Genomic DNA, 25,530 nt, shown 5'->3' on the forward strand with positions numbered 1-25,530 from the left:
GACTATAGCCAGCTATAAAGTACAATGCTGCACTATTGTAACCTGTATGACTATATCGGACTATAGCCAGATATGTGGTGCAATGCTGGACTATAGTCATCTGTATGAAACTCTATCGAACTAAAGCCAGCTGGATGGTGTAATACTGTACAGTCACATGTATGGCACTATATCGAACTAAAGTCAGTCATATGGTGCAATACTGGAATACAGTCACATGTATGAAACTATATCGGACTATAGCCAGCTATTTGGTACAGTACTGCTCTATGGTCAGCTATATGGTACAATACTGCTCCATAGTCACCTGTATGACACTCTATCGAGTATGACAGCTTTATCGTAGCTTTATGGTGCGATATTGCACTACAATCAGCCGTATGACTCTATATTGAACTATAGCCAGCTACACGCTACAAATCAGACTATAGTCACCTATATGATGCTATATCGGACTTACATGACACAAATCGGGTTACTGCCGATGGACATGTTTGTTGTCTTTGTCGGTGTCATCGTTTCTAAAAATTTTAGATCTTTACTCATGGTGCCAGTCATCGGATTGTCTTGTGCAGACTCCACTAAACTGCGACGTCACATAGCTTGGATATTGGTATGTTCGGCATCAACAACTGCATGGTACTTGGTTAAACTATAGCCAGATGCTCACACCACATAGTACTCTAATCAACCTAATGAAATAATCCGATGCTCCATATAAGGTCATAACATTACACCTCACTACATATAAGGGAATACATGTAGTGTATCTGAGCCGAACAATTTCTAGCCAAATCGGTTCGCATATTGTATAATATTTAAGCTTTAACTTAATTACAAGAAAAATTGAGAACGTGTTAATATAATTTTGTATATTGTTTAACGGTTCATTGAGCATTGTTCCACATTTTCATGTCTGTTAGTACATAATGGTCTTACTCCCCCGACCCCTTTAGTCGAGCTTTACCACAAGCATGGGATGCTGAAGGGCAGTCCTATCCTGGACCTTCACGGGTTGTTAATACCGACGGGGAAGCGGCTTGTAAACATTCGAAAAGACCTATAATTGAGTACATTTCTCTAGGATACAATTCCACGAAGCGATCTTAGCATGAAGTCAAGATTTTAATGTTACGTTAACAAAACCTGTAGCACGAAATGACTGTGGGTAGCATTACACAGACTCCGATCGTTTGCAGTGACTTCCTGTTGAAAGATGTGACAATACAATAATTTCCTTCACTTACTTGTATCCAGACTGAGTCCTCTTGAAGGCGCTAGCGTATCCAAACATGCTTTGTCCTGGTCCGTGGAGGACACGTGCGTGGACAACGTCAATGTTGTAACTGGAACACACATCTACAAGAAATAGACAGAGAAGAACTGGAAGAGTGGCCCGTCCAGATGTCGCCATGTTGGATTCAGGATGAGTGTTGACTGGTCGAGTGACGCCGATTTCCGTACCGAAGGGGCCAACAGGAAGGATGATCAAGTATTCATGACATTCTTGCTCTGACTGAACCCGTGACGTAAGAGATACCATATAAAGGAGCCCCCCTTCCCATGGCCTAAATGACGTCCTTCATAATCCCCTTTTCTTATGTTTACTCTCACTGTATTCCAGTGTTTGTTTCTGAGTACGTGACAAGCATATGTTGTGAAGGGTGACATTTAGTTAGTCATTAGAAGTTAGGGTGTCATTAGAAGTTAGCCATAGTGTAACATACTTTCTCGCATCCCCGCCATCAAGCTTAAAATGCAAAATAACCACAGTGGAAGCTGTCAAAAAGGACATCTCTCCAATCTTGTAAACATAGGCATAAAACCTGAGTCCAGTCCTTGACTTGTACATTTATCATAAGCTCCACAATCAGGTACATTGATTAAACTGTATTTCGACAACTTGATAATGGCATCCTAAGAGTCCCAAGGCATTACTGTAAAGCGCACCCGCCTCATGGGTGTGACAAGTATACCTCAACTGATAATATAATGTGTGTTTTATTTAGGATTACACTTTCTCCGTAAAGTTCAGATTCCAGTATATTTGTTGGGTTGAGTCCCATTCGGCATTCGAACCCACACCCCTATTTCATTTTATCACCACCACTCAAAGTCAGCCGCAAGTATTAGAATCTGTAGTGTACTGGGAAAGTGTAATTCTAAATATAATATATGTTTCATTTCACTGTGTCTAAATGGCACTGTGTAGCCACTAGTATAGATTCAAAAGCGACATAAAACTCTGCTGACTCACTCAATTCTGGAAATTCTCTTTTCAGACAATGTTCACTTGTGACCACAATTAACAGTCGGCAACATCAGCAGCAAACAGAAAGACTTAGAAATCATGTGATGCTATTGATATTATTTCATTTGCTACTTCCTAAATGTGAAAGATCAGAGAAAAGAACCGGAAACAAAATGCAACTTTGTCTTACTCCAGTATATGCCTTTAACATGTTATGTAGATGGTTTTACCTACGACTACATGTTTCAAAAGGCGTTGTACTCAACCAGATCTGCCAAATTGTGAAATGACGTTAGGTAATTTTAACTTTTATGCAGAATGCAAGTTTTGTTTAAATCCTCCCCAGTCCAAACAAAATAAACAAACGAAACCATGAAAATGAATCTACAAACATGCTACTACTTTAAATATTTGAAGCCTGAATAACACATGAACAGTACATGATAATACGGTCGGTGTGCGTTAAAAAACCCAAACACGTGTACTACAGGAACAGTCGTCAGTACAGCAGTTTCTCAAATTTTGATACTGAAATATGTGACATTGTTCGTTCGACAATAACACAGTTATGTGCTTTAATACGACTTTTAATAACGAGCTAGGCCTTAAACAACCAACCATCGAGCACAATTCAAACACACAACGGCAGCTACATGGTGAACACATTTATTAAAAAAATATACAATAAAATGTGGAGAAGTGTGTTTCGGTGATTTGAATAGTTTAAACACAATGACATGTATATGTTATATCGAATCCTCGTGATCATGATAAGGGCATGCTTGGTGCGCTCTTCAATAGCAAAGAAAACAGACTGATGTTAAAGTCGTTTCAGGTAACCATTTCATCTTCTATTCAGAAATATATATAATAAAAATTAGATATAATGGCACTACAATCGCGCTGTTCATGTTCAGAGCATTAATCAAATTAAATATTCTTCTGAATGTATCAAATGTGTTACAAAGACACGAGTAGCCGTATGTGCTAAATTCGTTTACGTTTTTATGATTCATCTAAGGCTTGTAGCTACAGATATTTTATTGTTTGAAAAATAGCTTTATATATCTCCAGAACACATCATTTGCATTGTTAAAATTTCGAACTAAAGTAACAACCGTCAACCTGTAGAGGTTTGTCGTTGGAATGGTACTCCACTAAAAGACCGGAAATGCATTTTTCTAAAATATTTTGAAATGTACAAAGAAAACGATATCTACTAATATTTTATACAAATACACACTTTGTGAAGTATTGTAGAACTGAGGAAATGCGCATTTTTGTGTTAACCTGTCACTCTTGTGACACTGTACATTTGATCTCCATATGCAGCAAGAAAGCAATACAGATTCTGCCGTTGTTAATAATCAATGAAAATATTTCAGAGAGAATCGAGGCTTCCCAATTGTGAATCCAAGCGGAAAACACCAAAAACAGCTGGTGTAAGTTATTCGCCTTCTATAATTTGTTCTAAAAAGTAAGGGAACTGTACTTTCAATGCACGATTGTCGAAACTGGTAGATATATGGGATTGAATCAAAATTGATGCAATAATAGTGGATGTTTTTAGAATGCATCACCACATGGAGTTAATTCAAAGCGAAGCTGTTCGTTCAGTTATCCCCAGGAAAATTCCAGGTTTACAATTCCCAGTAAGTAGTGTGTGATTTCACCCTGAAAACCCTGACCGTGCGCAGATGCAAGAAAACGTATAGGAAAATAAGGTCAACAGTGATTTGTCGACCTGCCTGAAAAAGTCAAGATTCATAATGACACTCCATGCATTGCGTTTGCGTGTGGTGATAACGTGAAATGACGCTGCATACACATTGGAACGTTCCTCAATGGGTTTCTTTCTACAAGACTTTAAAGTTCAGGTTTACCTTTTTAAGACTATATGACTATGGTATGTAATGTGGTGATCTACCCTCATTTGTGGTATTTCCGTCCCTCAATGTAATGTAATGTAATGTAATGTAATTCACATGAATTTCTTAGTGAATTTCTTAGTGTGGCTTAGTGGAAGCCTTTTGCGCTTAAAACCCGGAAGCAACAACTTGATTCAGTTCACCGATAAGCTTGTTACATCCAGTGACGACCAGGTCTCTTGAATCCCAGAGATCAGATGATCATTTGTCGTTGGTTTCATATGTATAATATTTATACTCTTCAAATCTTCAAAAAATGAAACTTGACAAGCCATTTTGGTGTTTATTTCCTGGGCCATAAAAATCATCACTTTACAGTCTTCCAAAGCCTGAATATCCAGAGAGTGTTTGGTAAAACTACAGAGGACTATTAAAACCACTTTATCAGGTTTCCTTTTTAAAGAGTATATTATATTACTAGTACATATATCATTGAATTGTGACGTTTTATCTGTGACATTTTTTCCTCAAGCTACTAACTTGCAGCATAACAAGTAGTGGATAACGGACAACGCACACACTGACCACAAGGATTGAAGTCAGTATACAGAAAGGATTTAATTAACATTCCAATTTGGCTGCTATTTGATTAGTTGAGTCTATAACTTAGTTAATTCTTTCGTCGGCTGATCGTACGTAATTGCCTTGCTTTCTTTTCCTGACCAAAAGGACAATAAGACGTTGTCGCTCATAACGTCGTATGCTTTGTTATCTATTTGCCACAAATAGCGATCTAACATTAGCAAACAATGCATCTTACTCGTATTTTGTCAAATAGAATTTGCGATATTTTAGACATCATCTGCTTAGATATTTTTATATGGACACAGTTTGTTTGCTAGCAACAGACATCATTACATGATCTTAGGTGTGTATTAACTACATGGATATAGGGGTAAAACGGTTCACGTCTGTGTGAGTGTTGGGAAGGAGTTATACTGATTGTAGTATATGTGTCCTGTATGTGAGAGGAATGTGTTGTCTGTTTCAGTTTTGATTTAAGTATAATTTTTGTAAAGTCCCCATAGCTCTTATGGGTGACTAATGAAACGAAGAAAACTATTTGCAAACTCGAAACAAAGGTCAGATATATCTTAGATGGTTCCTCCTTTGGTCAAAACTTTGTTCCCTCCGAACCATGTGCAACGCTTGTCACACGGGTCTCACACGTACCGTAAACGGGTTGCTTATGAGTGACCAACGCAACTCACACGGGTTTGCACAAGGGGAATGAACTCTTAGGCAGTAGTGTATAAGATCGTATAGGGTTTAGTGTCACCTGTGTCGGCGGCAGCATTATTAGCATGCACCAGTGCATGTTGTAGACAGCGAAATCGCACCCTGTATAGATATCACAAAGCATATTATACCTCGCAATACTGTTCACTCTACAAAAGCTGAACAGGACAGCGTGAATTCAACAAGGATGTAAAGGCGATCCAGCATTCATCCCGTACGCCTCAGTGAGCTGTACCTGGTAATATCACAGCTACAGCACTACGTATACGGTCAATAAATACGCAACTTTTGTCAAGTTTGTAAAATAAAGACACAAATACAAACGCTTACATTTATGACATTTCATTTGTTTAAAGCTTGCATTTCTTTTTCTGTTCTGTATAGTATACATAACAATAGTGCAACCGTAACAAAATGGGGCCCGTAATTAGGTCACGACACTTCGCGAGACCTTAGGTTGTTTACTACTTCCGGTGACATACCTTTCCGAAGTAGCTGGTGGCCTGTCGATCTGAGTCAGTCTGCATGTAAACTCCATGAGACGTCATAAACCAAGCATCAGAGATCAAAATTAAAACTAGGGTTGACTATTGAGGGGGAAACAATTATTGTCATAGCAACATACTATTGATATAGCAACGAAGCAAAAAAGCTGTTTGTTTGTACGGTAACAAAATAAAACATAACCACCACCACCCCCTCCCCCTTAAAAAAACAAAAACCAAAAAACCCCACAATGTAACATCAATGAATGCATCATGTTTCAGGCATGCTCATGAAATCAAAGTGTTCTACTGGGACGGAACACACCATTTAAAGAAGAAAATGAAAAACACGATCTCGAAATGAATCACAGGGAGCACCGGTCAGAACAATACACATATGTTGTCTAATACACCCTCATCCCCACCCAATCCCCTTGCTACTCTCCTTTGGTCGATTGTCCAGAGACGCAGCTGTTTCTTGAAGCACCGGTCAAAACAATACACAAATGTTGTCTAATACACCCTCATCCCCACCCAATCCCCTTGCTACTCTCCTATGGTCGATTGTCCAGAGACGCAGCTGTTTCTTGGAGCACCGGTCAAAACAATACACATATGTTGTCTAATACACCCTCATCCCCACCCAATCCCCTTGCTACTCTCCTATGGTCGATTGTCCAGAGACGCAGCTGTTTCTTGGAGCACCGGTCAAAACAATACACATATGTTGTCTAATACACCCTCATCCCCACCCAATCCCCTTGCTACTCTCCTATGGTCGATTGTCCAGAGACTCGGCTGTTTCTTGGAGCACCTGACTGCCTATTCCCGTAGTAACCGCTCTCTCGCTTCCACTTTTGGACTTGGCCTTTCTTCTTTCGCTTGAAAAAGTTGCACTGTAAATGACAACGCCAATCTTTATCAAATATACATCAATGATATCAACTAACTGACCTTGAATAGAATATGTACATCCTATTATAGTAACTGACTCATAAGGACAGTGTTTGCAATGCTTAACTTTACCAGCTGGCCATCAGGACCTGCTGCTACCTGCAGGTTTTAAAATCTACAGGTCCTGAATGAAAATCTGCAGGCCCATTTTGATACAGTCAAACCAATAAAAGCAAAATAGACTACTTTGTGCACAGTTTCACAATGTCCCTACAAATTCAAGCCAAGCCTATGATACACATTAACTTAACACGATGGATCGTGGACGATTCCCCGAACATCAATAAAGAAAACAAGGGGGAAACATTCCAGTTGAAACATAACTGCCACATAATGTACTGGAGGCCTTAAGGACCGGCTCAAACTGCCGGCCCGATACAATAACAAACGGCGCCGGGCCTCCGAGCCGGCGGTTATTTCGAACGCTGCATAAGGATGACAACAATGTGATTCTGAGAGTGTTAGCGAGCCAAAGTCTTACATATGTGTGCAGACTTTGGTGACGTTTACCTTCCATAGTATGATGAGGATGATGATAAGGATGAAGATGCCGGCAAGGACGCTGCCGATGATGATCCAGATGTTGACTTTACCGGGTGGATTATCGGGGTAGATTGGCGTCATTACCTTTAAATGAGAAGAGGACTGTCGTTAAATATCGCGTGGTTACATCTGTTAAGATATCGCCCGTCTTACCTACACTTTTATCTTACACAGCTTGTACCTAAACGTACAGGTACCAATGGCCAGGATATCACACATCCTACCCCCATCTAGACAACCTGTCCGAATATCACAGATTGTGATTTCATGATATCGCCCGTCTTACTTACAACTTCGTCACTGCATCATGTAGAATACGTGGGAATACAGGTGCTGATGTCCAGGATATTACTTACATTACCCTCATCTCAACAACATGTCGCAAGGTCACAGGTAGTGATGTTATAATATTGCCCGCCTAACCTACACGCTCCTCTCTTACAGCATGTCAATAGATCATAGGTAGTGATGGCAAGAAAGTCAGAGACCTTGTCTCCGAGAAAGACAGGAAATGACGGTCAATATATCACCCACTTTACCTTCGTCTAGACAAACACAGAAGTACACAAGTGTACAGGATGTAATAACCCTCGTCAAAACAAGTCCTTAAGTGCACAGGATGTAGTAGTAAGGTAATCACACACCCTACCTTCGTCTTGACAGACTGTCCCCAGGGGTAGAGCAGGAGGTGGTCAGGTTGGATCACTGTGGCTTCAGTGTAGTACCTCAGAAAGTCAACCCGCTGAATTCAAAACAAAAGAACGCGTTTTGCAGACTGCAGCTAAATGGAACCAGGGTTGTCAGCGTTTGTTTATTATATCAGCATTTACACATGCTTCGTCACATCCACAGGAACACAAAGTTTCATCAACAGTAATATACACGTAATAGAATAAATTATCATTGGTTGGATAGTTTGTTGTTTGACGCCGCACTCAGCAATATCCCAGCTGTTTGTAATTCATCGACAATCCAGTGATTTACATAATAAGCATCGATCTACGCAGTTGGGATATGCTGACGTGTCAGTCAAGTCGGCGCGAATGACCACCCGACAACGTTAGTAGCGAGGACTGATGAAGACGGTTCAAAGAGTATATAAAGTAACAGAAACGTTGGTGATCTAGAATATAAGCCAAATATGAGCTTTGGTTGTTGGCTGCTTTTTTAAGTCTGGACCAGACAATACAGTTATCAAAAGACTGAGCATCGATCTATGATATATCTGATGACATGTGTCATCCATGTCAGCGAACCTGACCACGCTACGCCGTTAGTCGTCCTTTCCGACAAGCACCGGTTGTTGAAGACACAGTCTAACCTGTATTTTCACGGGTTCAATTTTGAGCAGGAAGCTACCCACCTCACGAAAGGGGAGTTTGCTTCCTGGTATCCACACGGTGATGTTGACGATGGCGCTACTACCCGGGCTGAGATGATGCAAAGGACACGTGTACTCAACACACTTGAAGTCAGCACAGTCCTGTAAACCAGACAACCACAGTAACGTCAGAAGCAGTCTCCATCAAATATACCATAGAGAGTTACAGAAACCAAGATTGACCCATACATCATGAGTTATTCGCTGGTCACAAGGGTAATGGGTTAATGTATCCTCGATGAGCTCACGTAACACTAACAAACATCGTGGGTACATCAAACCATGTTCCCCTCGTGACCAGAGAACCACGTATTTATCTTACCGAACACATGTTAAATTTGAACTGTTTGATTGTACATTTTGCAGACAAGAAAAACAGATTTAGAGTTGTCTCCCTTCCATCGATTTGCATTCGCAAAAACACCGGTAATTTCCAGACATCATACGTGTTCCAAAAGTATTCGAGCTAAAGAATTACTACCATGAAGTACCACATGAGTTCGGCATTCCCAGCGGTGTACATAGAAATGTTACTCGCTTGTAAGCGATAGAAATATTAGAAGAGTGCTCAACCAAACAGAAAGCGACATTTATATCTGAGGTGAAATGATTAACGATGACACCGGTTGGTGGCTAAACATGTCTCCTAACAACAGTCAAATATATTATCAGAATCATATCAAGACTTAAGGGCATAAAACAGCTACAACGGGTTTGTTATGTTATTGACATATAGCAGAACGTCTGTGAAATATAGTTATGTCTATTTCACCTCCACTTAATAGTCAAGCAATCGTGGTGGCAGTTTGACCGAGTAATTTGTGAAAAGATAAGAAAAGAATTTATAACCTTATAACACTTCCATGTTTTAAATGTTGCAAAAAGCACATATTTGTTACTTTCAAAAATAAGAAAATATGTTGAAGAGACCCACCCCAAGTCGTATATTATATTTATGAAAACCCTAACCTTACTTTCTGAAAATACTAAAGAGGGAAACTTCGCTTTGAAATACTGATTTGCTATAAATAAAGGACTTTCCGAAGAGATATGATTTGAAAACAAATGGGATTATCCGGTTTTTCTTCCACTTATAAATCGATTACCACGAAAACCAAACAAATACAGACCCTCCCTATAATAAATAACTGTATGAAACTGTATGAAACTGATTACTACCATGTCCAGGAGGTTTTTCGCAGCGTCACTTGTTTGGCGCTCCTTTACTTTCGAAGGCGTCAGAACAGGTAAAACATAAGTCGTTATTGCCATTGGTTTAGTCGACGTCATCGTTGTTGTCGTTGTCGTTGTCGTTGTCGTTGTCGTCGATGTGGTGGAACTCTGCTCGACGCCGTCACTTTTTATGTATGGCTGACAGGCAACGCTTGATCCGTCTTCATGTAGGATCTGTGGGGAACAGATGAGTGTTGCTAGATTTACAGATGTTGGATTGACAAGAAGAGAGGCAATGGAGTACTGAGTGGTTGAGTGAGTTAAATTTTCGCAGCTTTCAGCAATAATCCAGCAATATCACGGCGGGGGACAAAGAATTATTATGTACGCATGTGTTAAACAGAACTCGTGTTTTCGGTGTGTAGAGCGAACGCTTTAACTATTAGATCCATTCCAGAGCAGCAATCTCAAGCCGAGTCCTTTGTTATATCTGATGTTCCTTATATTCATCCGAATATTACCTTCACTCCTCACATCGAGTCCTTAGCCTGAGATCGACTCCAATGCAGCACAGCTCACATCAGGCACTTACCCTGAGACCCACGCCTTTGCTATATCTCACACTCTTTATATTCATCAGCGTATTACCTTCACACCTCACATCGAGTCGTTAGCCTGAGATCGACTCCAGAGTAGCATATCTCACACCGAGTCCTTACCCTGACCCCTTCTTCTGCTCCTTAAATTCACTAGGCAGAGCTGAACATCTCACATCGAGCCATTACACTGAGATACACTCCAGAGCATCACGTCGAGTCCTTACCCTGAGGTCCGCACCTTTCTTATATCTCCTATTCCTTACATTCATCAGTCAGAGCATCACATCTCACATCGAGTCATTACCCTGAGATCCGCACCTTTCTTCTCACATCGAGTCCTTACACTGAGATCCGCACCTTTCTTCTCACATCGAGTCCTTACACTGAGATCCGCACATTTCTTATATCGCCTACTCCTCACATTCATCAGTCAGAGCATCACATCTCACATCGAGTCCTTACACTGAGATACACTCCAGAGCATCACGTCGAGTCCTTACCCTGAGGTCCGCACCTTTCTTATATCTCCTATTCCTTACATTCATCAGTCAGAGCATCACATCTCACATCGAGTCCTTACACTGAGATCCGCACCTTTCTTCTCACATCGAGTCCTTACACTGAGATCCGCACATTTCTTATATCGCCTACTCCTCACATTCATCAGTCAGAGCATCACATCTCACATCGAGTCCTTACACTGAGATCCACACCTTTCTTCTCACATCGAGTCCTTACACTGAGATCCGCACCTTTCTTCTCACATCGAGTCCTTACACTGAGATCCGCACATTTCTTATATCGCCTACTCCTCACATTCATCAGTCAGAGCATCACATCTCACACCGAGTCCTTACACTGAGATCCGCACCTTTCTTCTCACATCGAGTACTTACCCTGAGATCCGCACCTTTCTTATGTCGCCTATTCCTTACATTCATCAGTCAGAGCATCACATCTCACACCGAGTCCTTACACTGAGATCCGCACCTTTCTTCTCACATCGAGTCCTTACCCTGAGATCCGCACCTTTCTTATATCGCCTAATCCCTACATTCATCAGTCAGAGCATCACATCTCACATCGGGTCCTTACACTGAGATCTGCACCTTTCTTATATCGCCTACTAGCTATATTCATCAGTCAGAGCATCACATCTCACATCGAGTCCTTACCTTCATGTCTACTGCCTCCACTAGCGCCTCCTCTTTCTGGGTGAAGTAAGGAAGGTTGACAGAGACACGTGTGTGCGGCAAAAAACTGGGGCCAGCGTTCTTGATGACGTATTTCTGTCCGATGGTAACCTTGGTTTTGTCCAGTTCATCCATCCGTACCAGAATCTGGTCGGGATCCGACTTTCTGCAATGCATAAAACAGACTCCCACCCAAATGTCTACTGATATCAAATACATCACCACAAGTTAATAAAGTTACAAATATGAGTGACTTGTCGGGGATATTTTTATCTTTATCAACGAGTGTTGATATGATTAATGTTAGTACACATGAGGGTGTGATTTTATTTTAGTTTTCAATGAGAAATGTACCTCTCTCAACACTGTACTATCATTAAACTTGCAGTGCGGCGATGTGACAGCATTGTGACGTCATCAATTTCACGACGTCATAGCTGTGTCAGGTCGTTATTGCACAAATCCACAGTCAAATCGATATCTCCTAGGGATGTCATATGATCTTACACCAGCGATATCTCATGTGGAACACAGTATTGAATTAAAAGATAAACATCATGACTTTTTTTTATTGTGTTGGTCAATTCCGGGTGTTATTGAGTATTTGAAGCCCGTGAATACATTTGGAACTGACGGCGTTTTCAACCAGTCAGATTACAAAACACCGTGACTTTTGATTTACAATGATAAAGTCATATCTCATGCATCGATAAGTATTTCTGTTTGAGTGAATAAAATTGGTGATACAAGTCAACACATATAAACTGTATTTTAAGGAAAACACTCTCAGTGGTGATTTCTTTTGGAGAAATAAATATGATTTTGTTTATATTTGTTTGTTTGTTTGTTGTTTAACACCACACTGAACAATATCCCTCCGATCCAGTTAGTCGCCGATAAGCGTGTGGTGTTGAAGACCTATTCTAACCCGAATCCTTAAGTGTAGAAAAGCTAAGGTCGTTGAATACATATCGCCAAAACGTGATCCTTTTGGAAACAGAGTAGAGTATGTAATTACCCATTGATTCCTGTTTGAGCATCGATCCAGACGCGGGTAGTCAGACTGGCTTTGTTATTATCCGGTGTCGTCTCATTACTTCCGGTTTGCACTGAGACATTAAATTCTAGCGAGGACATATCAGTCTTAATATCATCGGCCGTGAAGAAGACTTTAAAGGTAAACGTCTCCTTGAAATATACCGGAAGAAGTACGTTGCATTTCAACCGATATAGGAACACTCCGATTTCCTCAGATTCTCCGTCGCAGACGACAGGTTGTTGTGAGGATGACTCTGTCGTCTGCATTGACACAGTTCCAGACCAGGTGACAAAAACTACTGTTGCGAATGCCGTTTCCATGTCGTTCCTGACAGCCACGTTCAGCACCAAGTCTTTTGTCGCGTTGATAACGACATCCTTATCTAAAGGCTCCCTTATAAGGGCCCCATCCTCATTATTTATGCTCGCTTGAAGGTCAAGGATGAGGTCAGACCAACACTGGTTCTCTTGACCACATTCAAGTTGAAAAGCCACCTGAAGTCACGGAGAAGTTATTAGTCACTTTAAGTTTGAAGCATTGAATCATGAAAGCCTCAGCATGCAAACTTTCACAAAGATAGTCAAGGAAAAATGTCAGGTAAAATTAAATATAGGAAAGATTTCATTGTTATCGAGTTGAATCATCAAGAAGAATACCAACAGGGAGCTATCAGTCTACATATTGCGTAGATACTTAACATATAATAGCCACATAATTAATTTGGTTCACATCCGCTGTTTTTGTGAGGTTTGAACTATCTGCAAAACAGTATCTTATCGAATCACGGCAGTGAAGAAGCTGGTTGATAGGTAAACATTTCAAGTAAGTCTGAGTGTTTTGTTGGTATACATTCAGAGACGAATGTACACTTTAACGAAATTAGGACTGAGGCTATTTCTTCATCATATGTTATATTCTGACACATCGTGATATAGACAAACGCTGTTTTGAACAGATAACCTATTTTCGTTTGGAAATAGTGTTTTGTTTGCATCTTGTTTAACGCCGCAGTCGGCATTATTGCGAGTTACCATTTCTTTCTTCTTGAAAAGCTATTGTTTTCTCATGATTGATTGTGCTATTAAAGAAACAGAGGACACTATTCTGGAAATGTAGTAGCAAGCGATACAAGTCCCTGTGGTAGTTTGTAAGAAGAGCTTTGAGAGAACAACGTTTAACCACTCACGTCTTTGATCAGTTTGTGGGGTCGTGACTGATTGGTGACCGGCTGGATGTCGGAGTTGGGATCCGCCGGTTGTGGGAGTTGGTACATGGCCTCCACACGGACCACAGTGAACGGATCCTTATCTACGCGATCCTACAAAGATCCATAGAGAAACATTGCAAAACGTACGAAGTGAAAGAATTGTGTTCACTCGCTGCTGCCAAGGTGTCATGTGAACAACAATATATAGAAATGGCGTATCTTACATTTACACTGATGGCTTGAAACTCCCGGCATGCTCCTGTTTGGCTGTTAGCAGTTATTACATCAGATACGAAATCGACGTAGCCCTGTGTGGAGTTAATGAGTATACGCTTCTGTCCATTTCCTTTGTACGTATCCACAGAAAGTATGTAGTCAAACACTGAAACGTAGGCGTTGTATAGGGTTACAGCTTGGGGGTTGTGTGACATATACGCATGTTGTATAGGGTTACAGCTTGGGGGTTGTGTGACATGCACACATGTTGTATAGGGTTACAGCTTGGGGGTTGTGTGACATGTACACATGTTGTATAGGGTTACAGCTTGGGGGTTGTGTGACATGCACACATGTTGTATAGGGTTACAGCTTGGGGGTTGTGTGACATGTACACATGTTGTATAGGGTTACAGCTTGGGGGTTGTGTGACATGTACACATGTTGTATAGGGTTACAGCTTGGGGGTTGTGTGACATGTACACATGTTGTATAGGGTTACAGCTTGGGGGTTGTGTGACATGTACACATGTTGTATAGGTTACAGCTTGGGGGTTGTGTGACATATACACGTTGTATAGCATTACAGCTTGGGGTTGTATAAACTATATACATGTTTTATAGCCTTTGAATGTCATTTAGAAGTGTAAATACATAAGAATGAAGATTTTATGGATATCAACTTCTTTATGAGAGAACACAACGTTTCGGAGTTAATGCTTACTCCTTCATCAGGTGATTGAGAAAGGGATACAGAGGTGTATTTATATGTACAGGTAAAACAATAACAAAGTAACAAGTGGAACGAGTTAACGAAAGCTAGTATAAACAAGCACTGATAGGAAGCCGATAGTTAAGATAACAATGATGGAAGCCAACGGTAATGCATTACAGTTGATTGGATATGTTTACATAACATGATTGGGGATAAGGATGGAAGCCAATGGTGATACATTACGCATGATAGGATGATGTACATAACACACGATAGGGGGTGAGCATGTATACATGAGGGTTGGTGATGTACAAACACAAGTATGTACTCGGGTAGATAGGCTATACATGAATTACATAGATAGAATGTACACAGGTAGATGAGATTAATTTATCAATAAGTCCCAGGCACTTGGTAGGTACACTCCTTGGTCGCGGTTGATGGCTGGTTTCTGTCTCCGGATCTCGATGGCCTCTTGCAGTTTCCTTTGGCGCCAGTTGTTGTTGTTGGTAGATAGTATCCTAGTGTCCTCCCATCCAATTGATACGCATGTTGTATCCAAACCTCGCCCGCAGCTGCTTTGACACCTCCTACTTCACATTCAATGGTAAGATATACAAGCAGATCCACGGTCTCCCCATGGGCTCACCTCTTTCTCCTCTCATTACAGAAATCTTCATGACCTCCTTCGAGGAAGCAGCCCTCTCCACAACTCCGTTCCAGCCCCTCTGTTGGTACCGCAAAGTCGACGACACCTTCACCACCATCGCCTATGACAACGACCCCAATGAGCTCCTCAACCACCTCAACGACCAACATCCAAGAATCAAGTTCACCATGGAGACTGAGACCAACCAACACCTGCCCTTCCTTGATGTATCCCTCCACACCACAGACGATGGACTTAGAACCTCAGTATACCGCAAGCCGACGCACACCGACCAGTACATCCACTACAACTCCTGCCACCACCCTCAGATCAAGCAAGCTATCATCGCCACCCTTACCAGACGTGCCAAAGCCCTCTGCCACCCCGATGCCCTAAACAATGAACTGGACCACCTCAGAAAGACATTCACCACACTCAACGGGTACCCTCCCCAGCTCGTCACAGCCACCATCAACAAGACCCTTAAGGACCGAGAACCCCGCCCCAAACCTGCTCCATCACCCATCAGAGTAACCATACCCTACTTTGGCCCCATCAGTCATCAAATATCACGCCTCATCAAGACCAAAGCCAGCATCGATGTCACCTTCTCCAGTGGCAAGACCATCAAGACCTACCTAAAAGCCAACGGTAAAGGACCCAGCTGTGAACACCCTAACCCGAGAGGATGCATCTACCAGATCCCTTGCAACTGTGGCGACCTATACATTGGAGAAACGCTGAGACCAATCAACACCAGAATGAAGGAACATCAGACCTCAGTCAGGAAACTCGACCAGAAATCGGCCATCTCTGAACATATTCTCAAGAACCCTGAACACTCAATTGGATGGGAGGACACTAGGATACTATCTACCAACAACAACAACTGGCGCCAAAGGAAACTGCAAGAGGCCATCGAGATCCGGAGACAGAAACCAGCCATCAACCGCGACCAAGGAGTGTACCTACCAAGTGCCTGGGACTTATTGATAAATTAATCTCATCTACCTGTGTACATTCTATCTATGTAATTCATGTATAGCCTATCTACCCGAGTACATACTTGTGTTTGTACATCACCAACCCTCATGTATACATGCTCACCCCCTATCGTGTGTTATGTACATCATCCTATCATGCGTAATGTATCACCATTGGCTTCCATCCTTATCCCCAATCATGTTATGTAAACATATCCAATCAACTGTAATGCATTACCGTTGGCTTCCATCATTGTTATCTTAACTATCGGCTTCCTATCAGTGCTTGTTTATACTAGCTTTCGTTAACTCGTTCCACTTGTTACTTTGTTATTGTTTTACCTGTACATATAAATACACCTCTGTATCCCTTTCTCAATCACCTGATGAAGGAGTAAGCATTAACTCCGAAACGTTGTGTTCTCTCATAAAGAAGTTGATATCCATAAAATCTTCATTCTTATGTTTTATAGCGTTACAGCATGAGGGGTATGTGATACATACACATGTCGTATAGCGTTACAGCATAGGGGGTTCTGTGACACATAAATGTGTCGTTTAGTATTGCAGGGGTTTGTGTAACACATATACCTGTTGTATATTGTTACAGCATATGGGTTGTGTGACACCTATACCTCTTGTGTATTGTTACAGCATGGGTGTTGTGTGACCCATATACCTGCTTTTAGAGCATGGGGAGTTGTGTGACACATGTTCATGTTGCATATTGTTACAGCATGGGGTGTTGTGTGACACATCTACATATTGTGTATTGTTACAGCATGGGGAGTTGTGTGACACATACCTGTTTTTGAAGCATGGGGAGTTGTGTGACGTATGTACATGTTACATAGTGTTACAGCATGGGGAGTTGTGTGACACATCTACATATTGTGTATTGTTACAGCATGTGGAGTTGTGTGACACATATACCTGTTGTGTGTTTTTGCAGCATGGGGAATTATGTGACACATAGACCTGCTGTGTATTGCTTCACCATGCACATTCAGTCAAAGACAGTAACGTCGAAATTTGAGGCACTTTATAGATTATTCGACGTATCTATACTGACACAGTATGGGACAAAGGTTGAAGAAGGGGTACGCAGTGAATAAGGTTTCACTCTGAAACAACCGAATGTTCGACACGTCACAACTGGACTGTAGCTCGAATATTTAAAATAGATACAGAAATTCATAAAAGCAAAAGCAACAACGTTAACAATGATGCTGAGTCTTACTGAGGCTTGGAGGAAGGCTGACTCCGGTGTAGTGGAAACAGATCCGCAACAAGAAACATCTGTCAGTGTTAGTCCCCGCTGGACAATTGGACCTGTCCTTGATGACAAGCTGGGGTTCAGTCGTGACGTTGGCGTGAAGGTCAACTATGGGCCTCGTTCTGAGAATGACAGCAGAATCCGAGAGGTATGCCCCGACAGCGATATCTGCAAAAAAGTTGCTGGTCACTTATGTCGGTTTGAACACTGTTTCAGTTTAATAGTCGTAGAATTCTTTCATGAAGGACAGAATCCTAGAGTAATCGTGATCGTACATCCGTTGATATGAACGAAAATGGTGAAACATGAGGAAGCCAGAACAAGGATAAAAACAGATGGAGATCAAAGGATGAGAACAGATGGGGATTAAGGGATCAAAACAGGAGGATATCAAAAGATCAAAGGAAAAACCGGTGGAAATTGAAGGATTATCAGAATAGGTGGGGGTCAAAGGATAAAAAAGACGAAGATCAAAGAACCAAAACAGGCGGAAATAAATGGGGGGATCAAATGATCAAAACAGACATATCTAAAAAAATCAAACAGGTGAAAATCAAACGTTTAAAGCAGCTGCGATCAAAGGATGACAACAGGAAGTGATGAAGCGATCAGTCGGATGTGTAGTATCAGGACAGAGGATCAAAGGATCAAAACAGATGATATGAAAGGACCAAAGCAGAGGGAAATCAGACAACCAACACAGGCGAAAACCAAAGGACCAAAGCAGGTAGATCAAAGGATAAAAATAGGTGGTTATCCAAGGATAAAACAGATCAAAGATCAAAGCAGATGAGGTCAACAGATCAAAACAGGTGGGATCAAAGGGTGAAAACAGGCGAGAATGAAAAGATCAAAGGAGGTGGAGATCAAAAGATCAAACTAAGTGCCAAGCAAAGAATCAAAACTAGCGGGGAACCAAGGATGAAACAGGCAGACATCAAAGGATGAAACAGGCAGACATCAAAGGATGAAAACAGGCAGACATGGAAGGGTCATCCAGTAGCATAATGTATTGACTTTTTCAGGCAACAAACCTACAAAAATACCTACAAAATATGAAGATTCTACACGGATTCTACACTTAGGAGATCAGAGAGTGTGTCTGTTGAGTGGTGGGTCGTACCGGGGTAGCCATTGCTGTCCACGTCGGCAGGTTTGGAAATGCTCCAGCCAAAAGACGTCACTGTCTCCGTGTCGTTAATGTCGCGGCCTCCTATTCTCTGCATCGGTTCGGCGCTCAACCCTCCATCCCCTCCGTGGTAGATATATACCGCCCCGCGTCCTTCATCCTCGTATGGAGCTCCAACAGCAACATCTGGAAGATGATAACGACATATGTCACATATCTTCTGTCACCTCTGCTGACGTCTCCAACACCCAAATTGACTATCACGAACGTATTTATACTACCATCAATTTTCATGTTCCAACAGAAACTTGTCATTATGCTATGTCATTCTCCAAGTCATCTGTATGACAGTCACTGTCTCCAAGTCTGCTGCTGAGAGTTCCAAACATTACTGAGTGCGGCGTAAAACTAAACACACCCTTGATGAGTCGATGGCTACCACGGTAATCACAAGCTCACCTTAGTAACCATCACTGTTGATGAGTCGATGACTACCACGGTAATCACAAGGTCACCTTAGTAACCATCACCGTTGATGAGTCGATGACTACCACGGTAATCACAAGCTCACCTTAGTAACCATCACCGTTGATGAGTCGATGACTACCACGGTAATCACAAGCTCACCTTAGTAACCATCACCGTTGATGAGTCGATGACTACAACGGTAATCACAAGCTCACCTTAGTAACCATCACCGTTGATGAGTCGATGACTACCACGGTAATCACAAGCTCACCTTAGTAACCATCACCGTTGATGAGTCGATGACTACCACGGTAATCACAAGCTCACCTTAGTAACCATCACCGTTGATGAGTCGATGACTACCACGGTAATCACAAGGTCACCTTAGTAACCATCACTGCTGATGAGTCGATGACTACCACGGTAATCACAAGCTCACCTTAGTAACCATCACTGTTGATGAGTCGATGACTACCACGGTAATCACAAGCTCACCTTAGTAACCATCACTGTTGATGAGTCGATGACTACCACGGTAATCACAAGCTCACCTTAGTAACCATCACTGTTGATGAGTCGATGGCTACCACGGTAATCACAAGCTCACCTTAGTAACCATCACTGTTGATGAGTCGATGGCTACCACGGTGATCACAAGCTCACCTTAGTAACCATCACCGTTGATGAGTCGATGACTACCACGGTAATCACAAGCTCACCTTAGTAACCATCACCGTTGATGAGTCGATGGCTACCACGGTAATCACAAGCTCACCTTAGTAACCATCACTGTTGATGAGTCGATGACTACCAAGGTAATCCCAAGCTAACCTTAGTAACCATCACTGTTGATGAGTCGATGACTACCACGGTAATCACAAGCTCACCTTAGTAACCATCACTGTTGATGAGTCGATGGCTACCACGGTAATCACAAGCTCACCTTAGTAACCATCACTGTTGATGAGTCGATGGCTACCACGGTAATCACAAGCTCACCTTAGTAACCATCACCGTTGATGAGTCGATGGCTACCACGGTAATCACAAGCTCACCTTAGTAACCATCACTGTTGATGAGTCGATGACTACCACGGTAATCACAAGCTCACCTTAGTAACCATCACCGTTGATGAGTCGATGACTACCACGGTAATCACAAGCTCACCTTAGTAACCATCACTGTTGATGAGTCGATGACTACCACGGTAATCACAAGCTCACCTTAGTAACCATCACTGTTGATGAGTCGATGACTACCACGGTAATCACAAGCTCACCTTAGTAACCATCACCGTTGATGAGTCGATGACTACCACGGTAATCACAAGCTCACCTTAGTAACCATCACCGTTGATGAGTCGATGACTACCACGGTAATCACAAGCTCACCTTAGTAACCATCACTGTTGATGAGTCGATGACTACCACGGTAATCACAAGCTCACCTTAGTAACCATCACCGTTGATGAGTCGATGACTACCACGGTAATCACAAGCTCACCTTAGTAACCATCACCGTTGATGAGTCGATGACTACCACGGTAATCACAAGCTCACCTTAGTAACCATCACTGTTGATGAGTCGATGACTACCACGGTAATCACAAGCTCACCTTAGTAACCATCACCGTTGATGAGTCGATGACTACCACGGTAATCACAAGCTCACCTTAGTAACCATCACTGTTGATGAGTCGATGACTACCACGGTAATCCCTAGCTAACCTTAGTAACCATCACTGTTGATGAGTCGATGACTACCACGGTAATCACAAGCTCACCTTAGTAACCATCACCGTTGATGAGTCGATGACTACCACGGTAATCACAAGCTCACCTTAGTAACCATCACTGTTGATGAGTCGATGACTACCACGGTAATCCCAAGCTAACCTTAGTAACCATCACTGTTGATGAGTCGATGACTACCACGGTAATCCCAAGCTAACCTTAGTAACCATCACTGTTGATGAGTCGATGGCTACCACGGTAATCCCAAGCTCACCTTAGTAACCATCACTGTTGATGAGTCGATGGCTACCACGGTAATCACAAGCTCACCTTAGTAACCATCACTGTTGATGAGTCGATGACTACCACGGTAATCACAAGCTCACCTTAGTAACCATCACCGTTGATGAGTCGATGACTACCACGGTAATCACAAGGTCACCTTAGTAACCATCACTGTTGATGAGTCGATGACTACCACGGTAATCCCAAGCTCACCTTAGTAACCATCACTGTTGATGAGTCGATGACTACCACGGTAATCACAAGCTCACCTTAGTAACCATCACTGTTGATGAGTCGATGACTACCACGTTAATCACAAGCTCACCTTAGTAACCATCACCGTTGATGAGTCGATGACTACCACGGTAATCACAAGCTCACCTTAAAAACCATCACTGTTGATGAGTCGATGGCTACCACGGTAATCACAAGCTCACCTTAGTAACCATCACTGTTGATGAGTCGATGGCTACCACGGTAATCACAAGCTCACCTTAGTAACCATCACTGTTGATGAGTCGATGACTACCACGGTAATCACAAGCTAACCTTAGTAACCATCACCGTTGATGAGTCGATGACTACCACGGTAATCACAAGCTCACCTTACTAACCATCACCGTTGATGAGTCGATGACTACCACGGTAATCACAAGCTAACCTTAGTAACCATCACCGTTGATGAGTCGATGACTACCACGGTAATCACAAGCTCACCTTAGTAACCATCACTGTTGATGAGTCGATGACTACCACGGTAATCACAAGCTCACCTTAGTAACCATCACCGTTGATGAGTCGATGACTACCACGGTAATCACAAGCTCACCTTAGTAACCATCACCGTTGATGAGTCGATGACTACCACGGTAATCACAAGCTCACCTTAGTAACCATCACTGTTGATGAGTCGATGACTACCACGGTAATCACAAGCTCACCTTAGTAACCATCACTGTTGATGAGTCGATGACTACCACGGTAATCACAAGCTCACCTTAGTAACCATCACTGTTGATGAGTCGATGACTACCACGTTAATCACAAGCTCACCTTAGTAACCATCACCGTTGATGAGTCGATGACTACCACGGTAATCACAAGCTCACCTTAAAAACCATCACTGTTGATGAGTCGATGGCTACCACGGTAATCACAAGCTCACCTTAGTAACCATCACTGTTGATGAGTCGATGGCTACCACGGTAATCACAAGCTCACCTTAGTAACCATCACTGTTGATGAGTCGATGACTACCACGGTAATCACAAGCTAACCTTAGTAACCATCACCGTTGATGAGTCGATGACTACCACGGTAATCACAAGCTCACCTTACTAACCATCACCGTTGATGAGTCGATGACTACCACGGTAATCACAAGCTAACCTTAGTAACCATCACCGTTGATGAGTCGATGACTACCACGGTAATCACAAGCTCACCTTAGTAACCATCACTGTTGATGAGTCGATGACTACCACGGTAATCACAAGCTCACCTTAGTAACCATCACCGTTGATGAGTCGATGACTACCACGGTAATCACAAGCTCACCTTAGTAACCATCACCGTTGATGAGTCGATGACTACCACGGTAATCACAAGCTCACCTTAGTAACCATCACTGTTGATGAGTCGATGACTACCACGGTAATCACAAGCTCACCTTAAAAACCATCACTGTTGATGAGTCGATGACTACCACGGTAATCACAAGCTCACCTTAGTAACCATCACCGTTGATGAGTCGATGACTACCACGGTAATCACAAGCTCACCTTAGTAACCATCACTGTTGATGAGTCGATGACTACCACGGTAATCCCAAGCTAACCTTAGTAACCATCACTGTTGATGAGTCGATGACTACCACGGTAATCACAAGCTCACCTTAGTAACCATCACTGTTGATGAGTCGATGACTACCACGGTAATCACAAGCTCACCTTAGTAACCATCACTGTTGATGAGTCGATGACTACCACGGTAATCACAAGCTCACCTTAGTAACCATCACTGTTGATGAGTCGATGGCTACCACGGTAATCACAAGCTCACCTTAGTAACCATCACTGTTGATGAGTCGATGGCTACCACGGTAATCACAAGCTCACCTTAGTAACCATCACTGTTGATGAGTCGATGGCTACCACGGTAATCACAAGCTCACCTTAGTAACCATCACTGTTGATGAGTCGATGACTACCACGGTAATCACAAGCTCACCTTAGTAACCATCACCGTTGATGAGTCGATGACTACCACGGTAATCACAAGCTCACCTTAGTAACCATCACCGTTGATGAGTCGATGACTACCACGGTAATCACAAGCTCACCTTAGTAACCATCACTGTTGATGAGTCGATGACTACCACGGTAATCACAAGCTCACCTTAGTAACCATCACCGTTGATGAGTCGATGACTACCACGGTAATCACAAGCTCACCTTAGTAACCATCACCGTTGATGAGTCGATGACTACCACGGTAATCACAAGCTCACCTTAGTAACCATCACTGTTGATGAGTCGATGACTACCACGGTAATCACAAGCTCACCTTAGTAACCATCACCGTTGATGAGTCGATGACTACCACGGTAATCACAAGCTCACCTTAGTAACCATCACCGTTGATGAGTCGATGACTACCACGGTAATCACAAGCTCACCTTAGTAACCATCACTGTTGATGAGTCGATGACTACCACGGTAATCACAAGCTCACCTTAGTAACCATCACTGTTGATGAGTCGATGACTACCACGGTAATCACAAGCTCACCTTAGTAACCATCACCGTTGATGAGTCGATGACTACCACGGTAATCACAAGCTCACCTTAGTAACCATCACTGTTGATGAGTCGATGACTACCACGGTAATCACAAGCTCACCTTAGTAACCATCACCGTTGATGAGTCGATGACTACCACGGTAATCACAAGCTCACCTTAGTAACCATCACTGTTGATGAGTCGATGACTACCACGGTAATCACAAGCTCACCTTAGTAACCATCACCGTTGATGAGTCGATGACTACCACGGTAATCACAAGCTCACCTTAGTAACCATCACCGTTGATGAGTCGATGACTACCACGGTAATCCCAAGATCACCTTAGTAACCATCACTGTTGATGAGTCGATGACTACCACGGTAATCACAAGCTCACCTTAGTAACCATCACTGTTGATGAGTCGATGACTACCACGGTAATCCCAAGCTCACCTGCATAACCATCACCGTTGATGTCTCCAAGGTTACTGATGGAAGTTCCAAATCTGGCTCCGTGTTCATTGTTGCCCTTGAGAACCGAGCTCCGTGTCAATACCCGCTGTGAAATGCAAAAACGGATTACGGCCGCTGAGAAAATGATGGTCTGTGTTAAGTCAAACGTTTCTCTCAACGGTACAGATACATGTTCTTGAATTCGTCTTAAAGTGGAATTACTTTCTTGTTTTGTTTTGTTTTTTTTCTGCAGAGAACAAAACAAGCGAAAACAACAGTATCAAAACAGGTGGAATCAAAGGATCAAACAAGCAGACAGCAAAGGATCCCGCTGTGAAATGAATAAACGGACAAAAGGCCCTGAGAAAATATATACGTAAACACATCAGCTCCAAACTGGGCTGAAATTGGGCTGCTTTAGGAAATAAGCTAAGGTACACTCCACTCGCTCTTTTCCGTTAGCTCCAAGAAGACACGTCTCTGCCCCGATGACAATTATGTGCCAAACACGACAAATCAATGAGAACGCACGTGATGATTGCGGTGCTGTGAATGAAATATCCCGAGTACTTGACTCGTTTTATAGCATTTAGATATAGTTTAGAAAATCATAAAAATTATTTATCGTCTTATTGAAAGTAACAAGAACGTAGCTAACATAATTGTGTTATGGACGGTGGGAGATTCAAATATATGCACGTGCATTTTGTTTACATTTCCAGCTTTGTTTTTTTCTGGGGCGATTTGCGGTCTTGGAGATTCTACGCGCGCTTCAGACATATTTAGTTAACATTATGATAAATAGCCATGAGTTGCAAATCAAAATATTCTTCATATACCAAATCAC

General features: G+C 42.3%; 2 protein-coding genes across 2 annotated transcripts in view; both read right to left on the reverse strand.

Annotated features, from left to right (window-relative positions):
• The window catches only part of LOC137256589 (integrin alpha-4-like), a 30,732-nt gene extending 29,261 nt beyond the window's left edge, over positions 1 to 1,471 (reverse strand). Inside the window, exon 1 of the mRNA XM_067794464.1 lies at positions 1,248 to 1,471. Coding sequence (XP_067650565.1) covers positions 1,248 to 1,414 — 167 coding nt within the window. The 5' untranslated portion in view covers positions 1,415 to 1,471. The remainder of the gene's footprint in view (positions 1 to 1,247) is intronic.
• Positions 1,472 to 5,744: 4,273 nt separating this feature from the next.
• The window catches only part of LOC137256592 (integrin alpha-4-like), a 34,876-nt gene continuing 15,090 nt past the window's right edge, over positions 5,745 to 25,530 (reverse strand). The window contains exons 10-21 of the mRNA XM_067794466.1: positions 24,684 to 24,789; positions 18,955 to 19,146; positions 17,796 to 17,999; positions 14,217 to 14,374; positions 13,972 to 14,103; positions 12,765 to 13,279; positions 11,729 to 11,912; positions 9,961 to 10,188; positions 8,764 to 8,883; positions 8,050 to 8,142; positions 7,368 to 7,484; positions 5,745 to 6,799 (exon numbers count right to left, since the gene is read on the reverse strand). Coding sequence (XP_067650567.1) covers positions 6,668 to 6,799; positions 7,368 to 7,484; positions 8,050 to 8,142; positions 8,764 to 8,883; positions 9,961 to 10,188; positions 11,729 to 11,912; positions 12,765 to 13,279; positions 13,972 to 14,103; positions 14,217 to 14,374; positions 17,796 to 17,999; positions 18,955 to 19,146; positions 24,684 to 24,789 — 2,181 coding nt within the window. The 3' untranslated portion in view covers positions 5,745 to 6,667. The remainder of the gene's footprint in view (positions 6,800 to 7,367; positions 7,485 to 8,049; positions 8,143 to 8,763; positions 8,884 to 9,960; positions 10,189 to 11,728; positions 11,913 to 12,764; positions 13,280 to 13,971; positions 14,104 to 14,216; positions 14,375 to 17,795; positions 18,000 to 18,954; positions 19,147 to 24,683; positions 24,790 to 25,530) is intronic.

The sequence above is a fragment of the Haliotis asinina genome, chromosome 11 (genome assembly GCF_037392515.1).
Source record: "Haliotis asinina isolate JCU_RB_2024 chromosome 11, JCU_Hal_asi_v2, whole genome shotgun sequence".
Taxonomy (NCBI): domain Eukaryota; kingdom Metazoa; phylum Mollusca; class Gastropoda; order Lepetellida; family Haliotidae; genus Haliotis; species Haliotis asinina.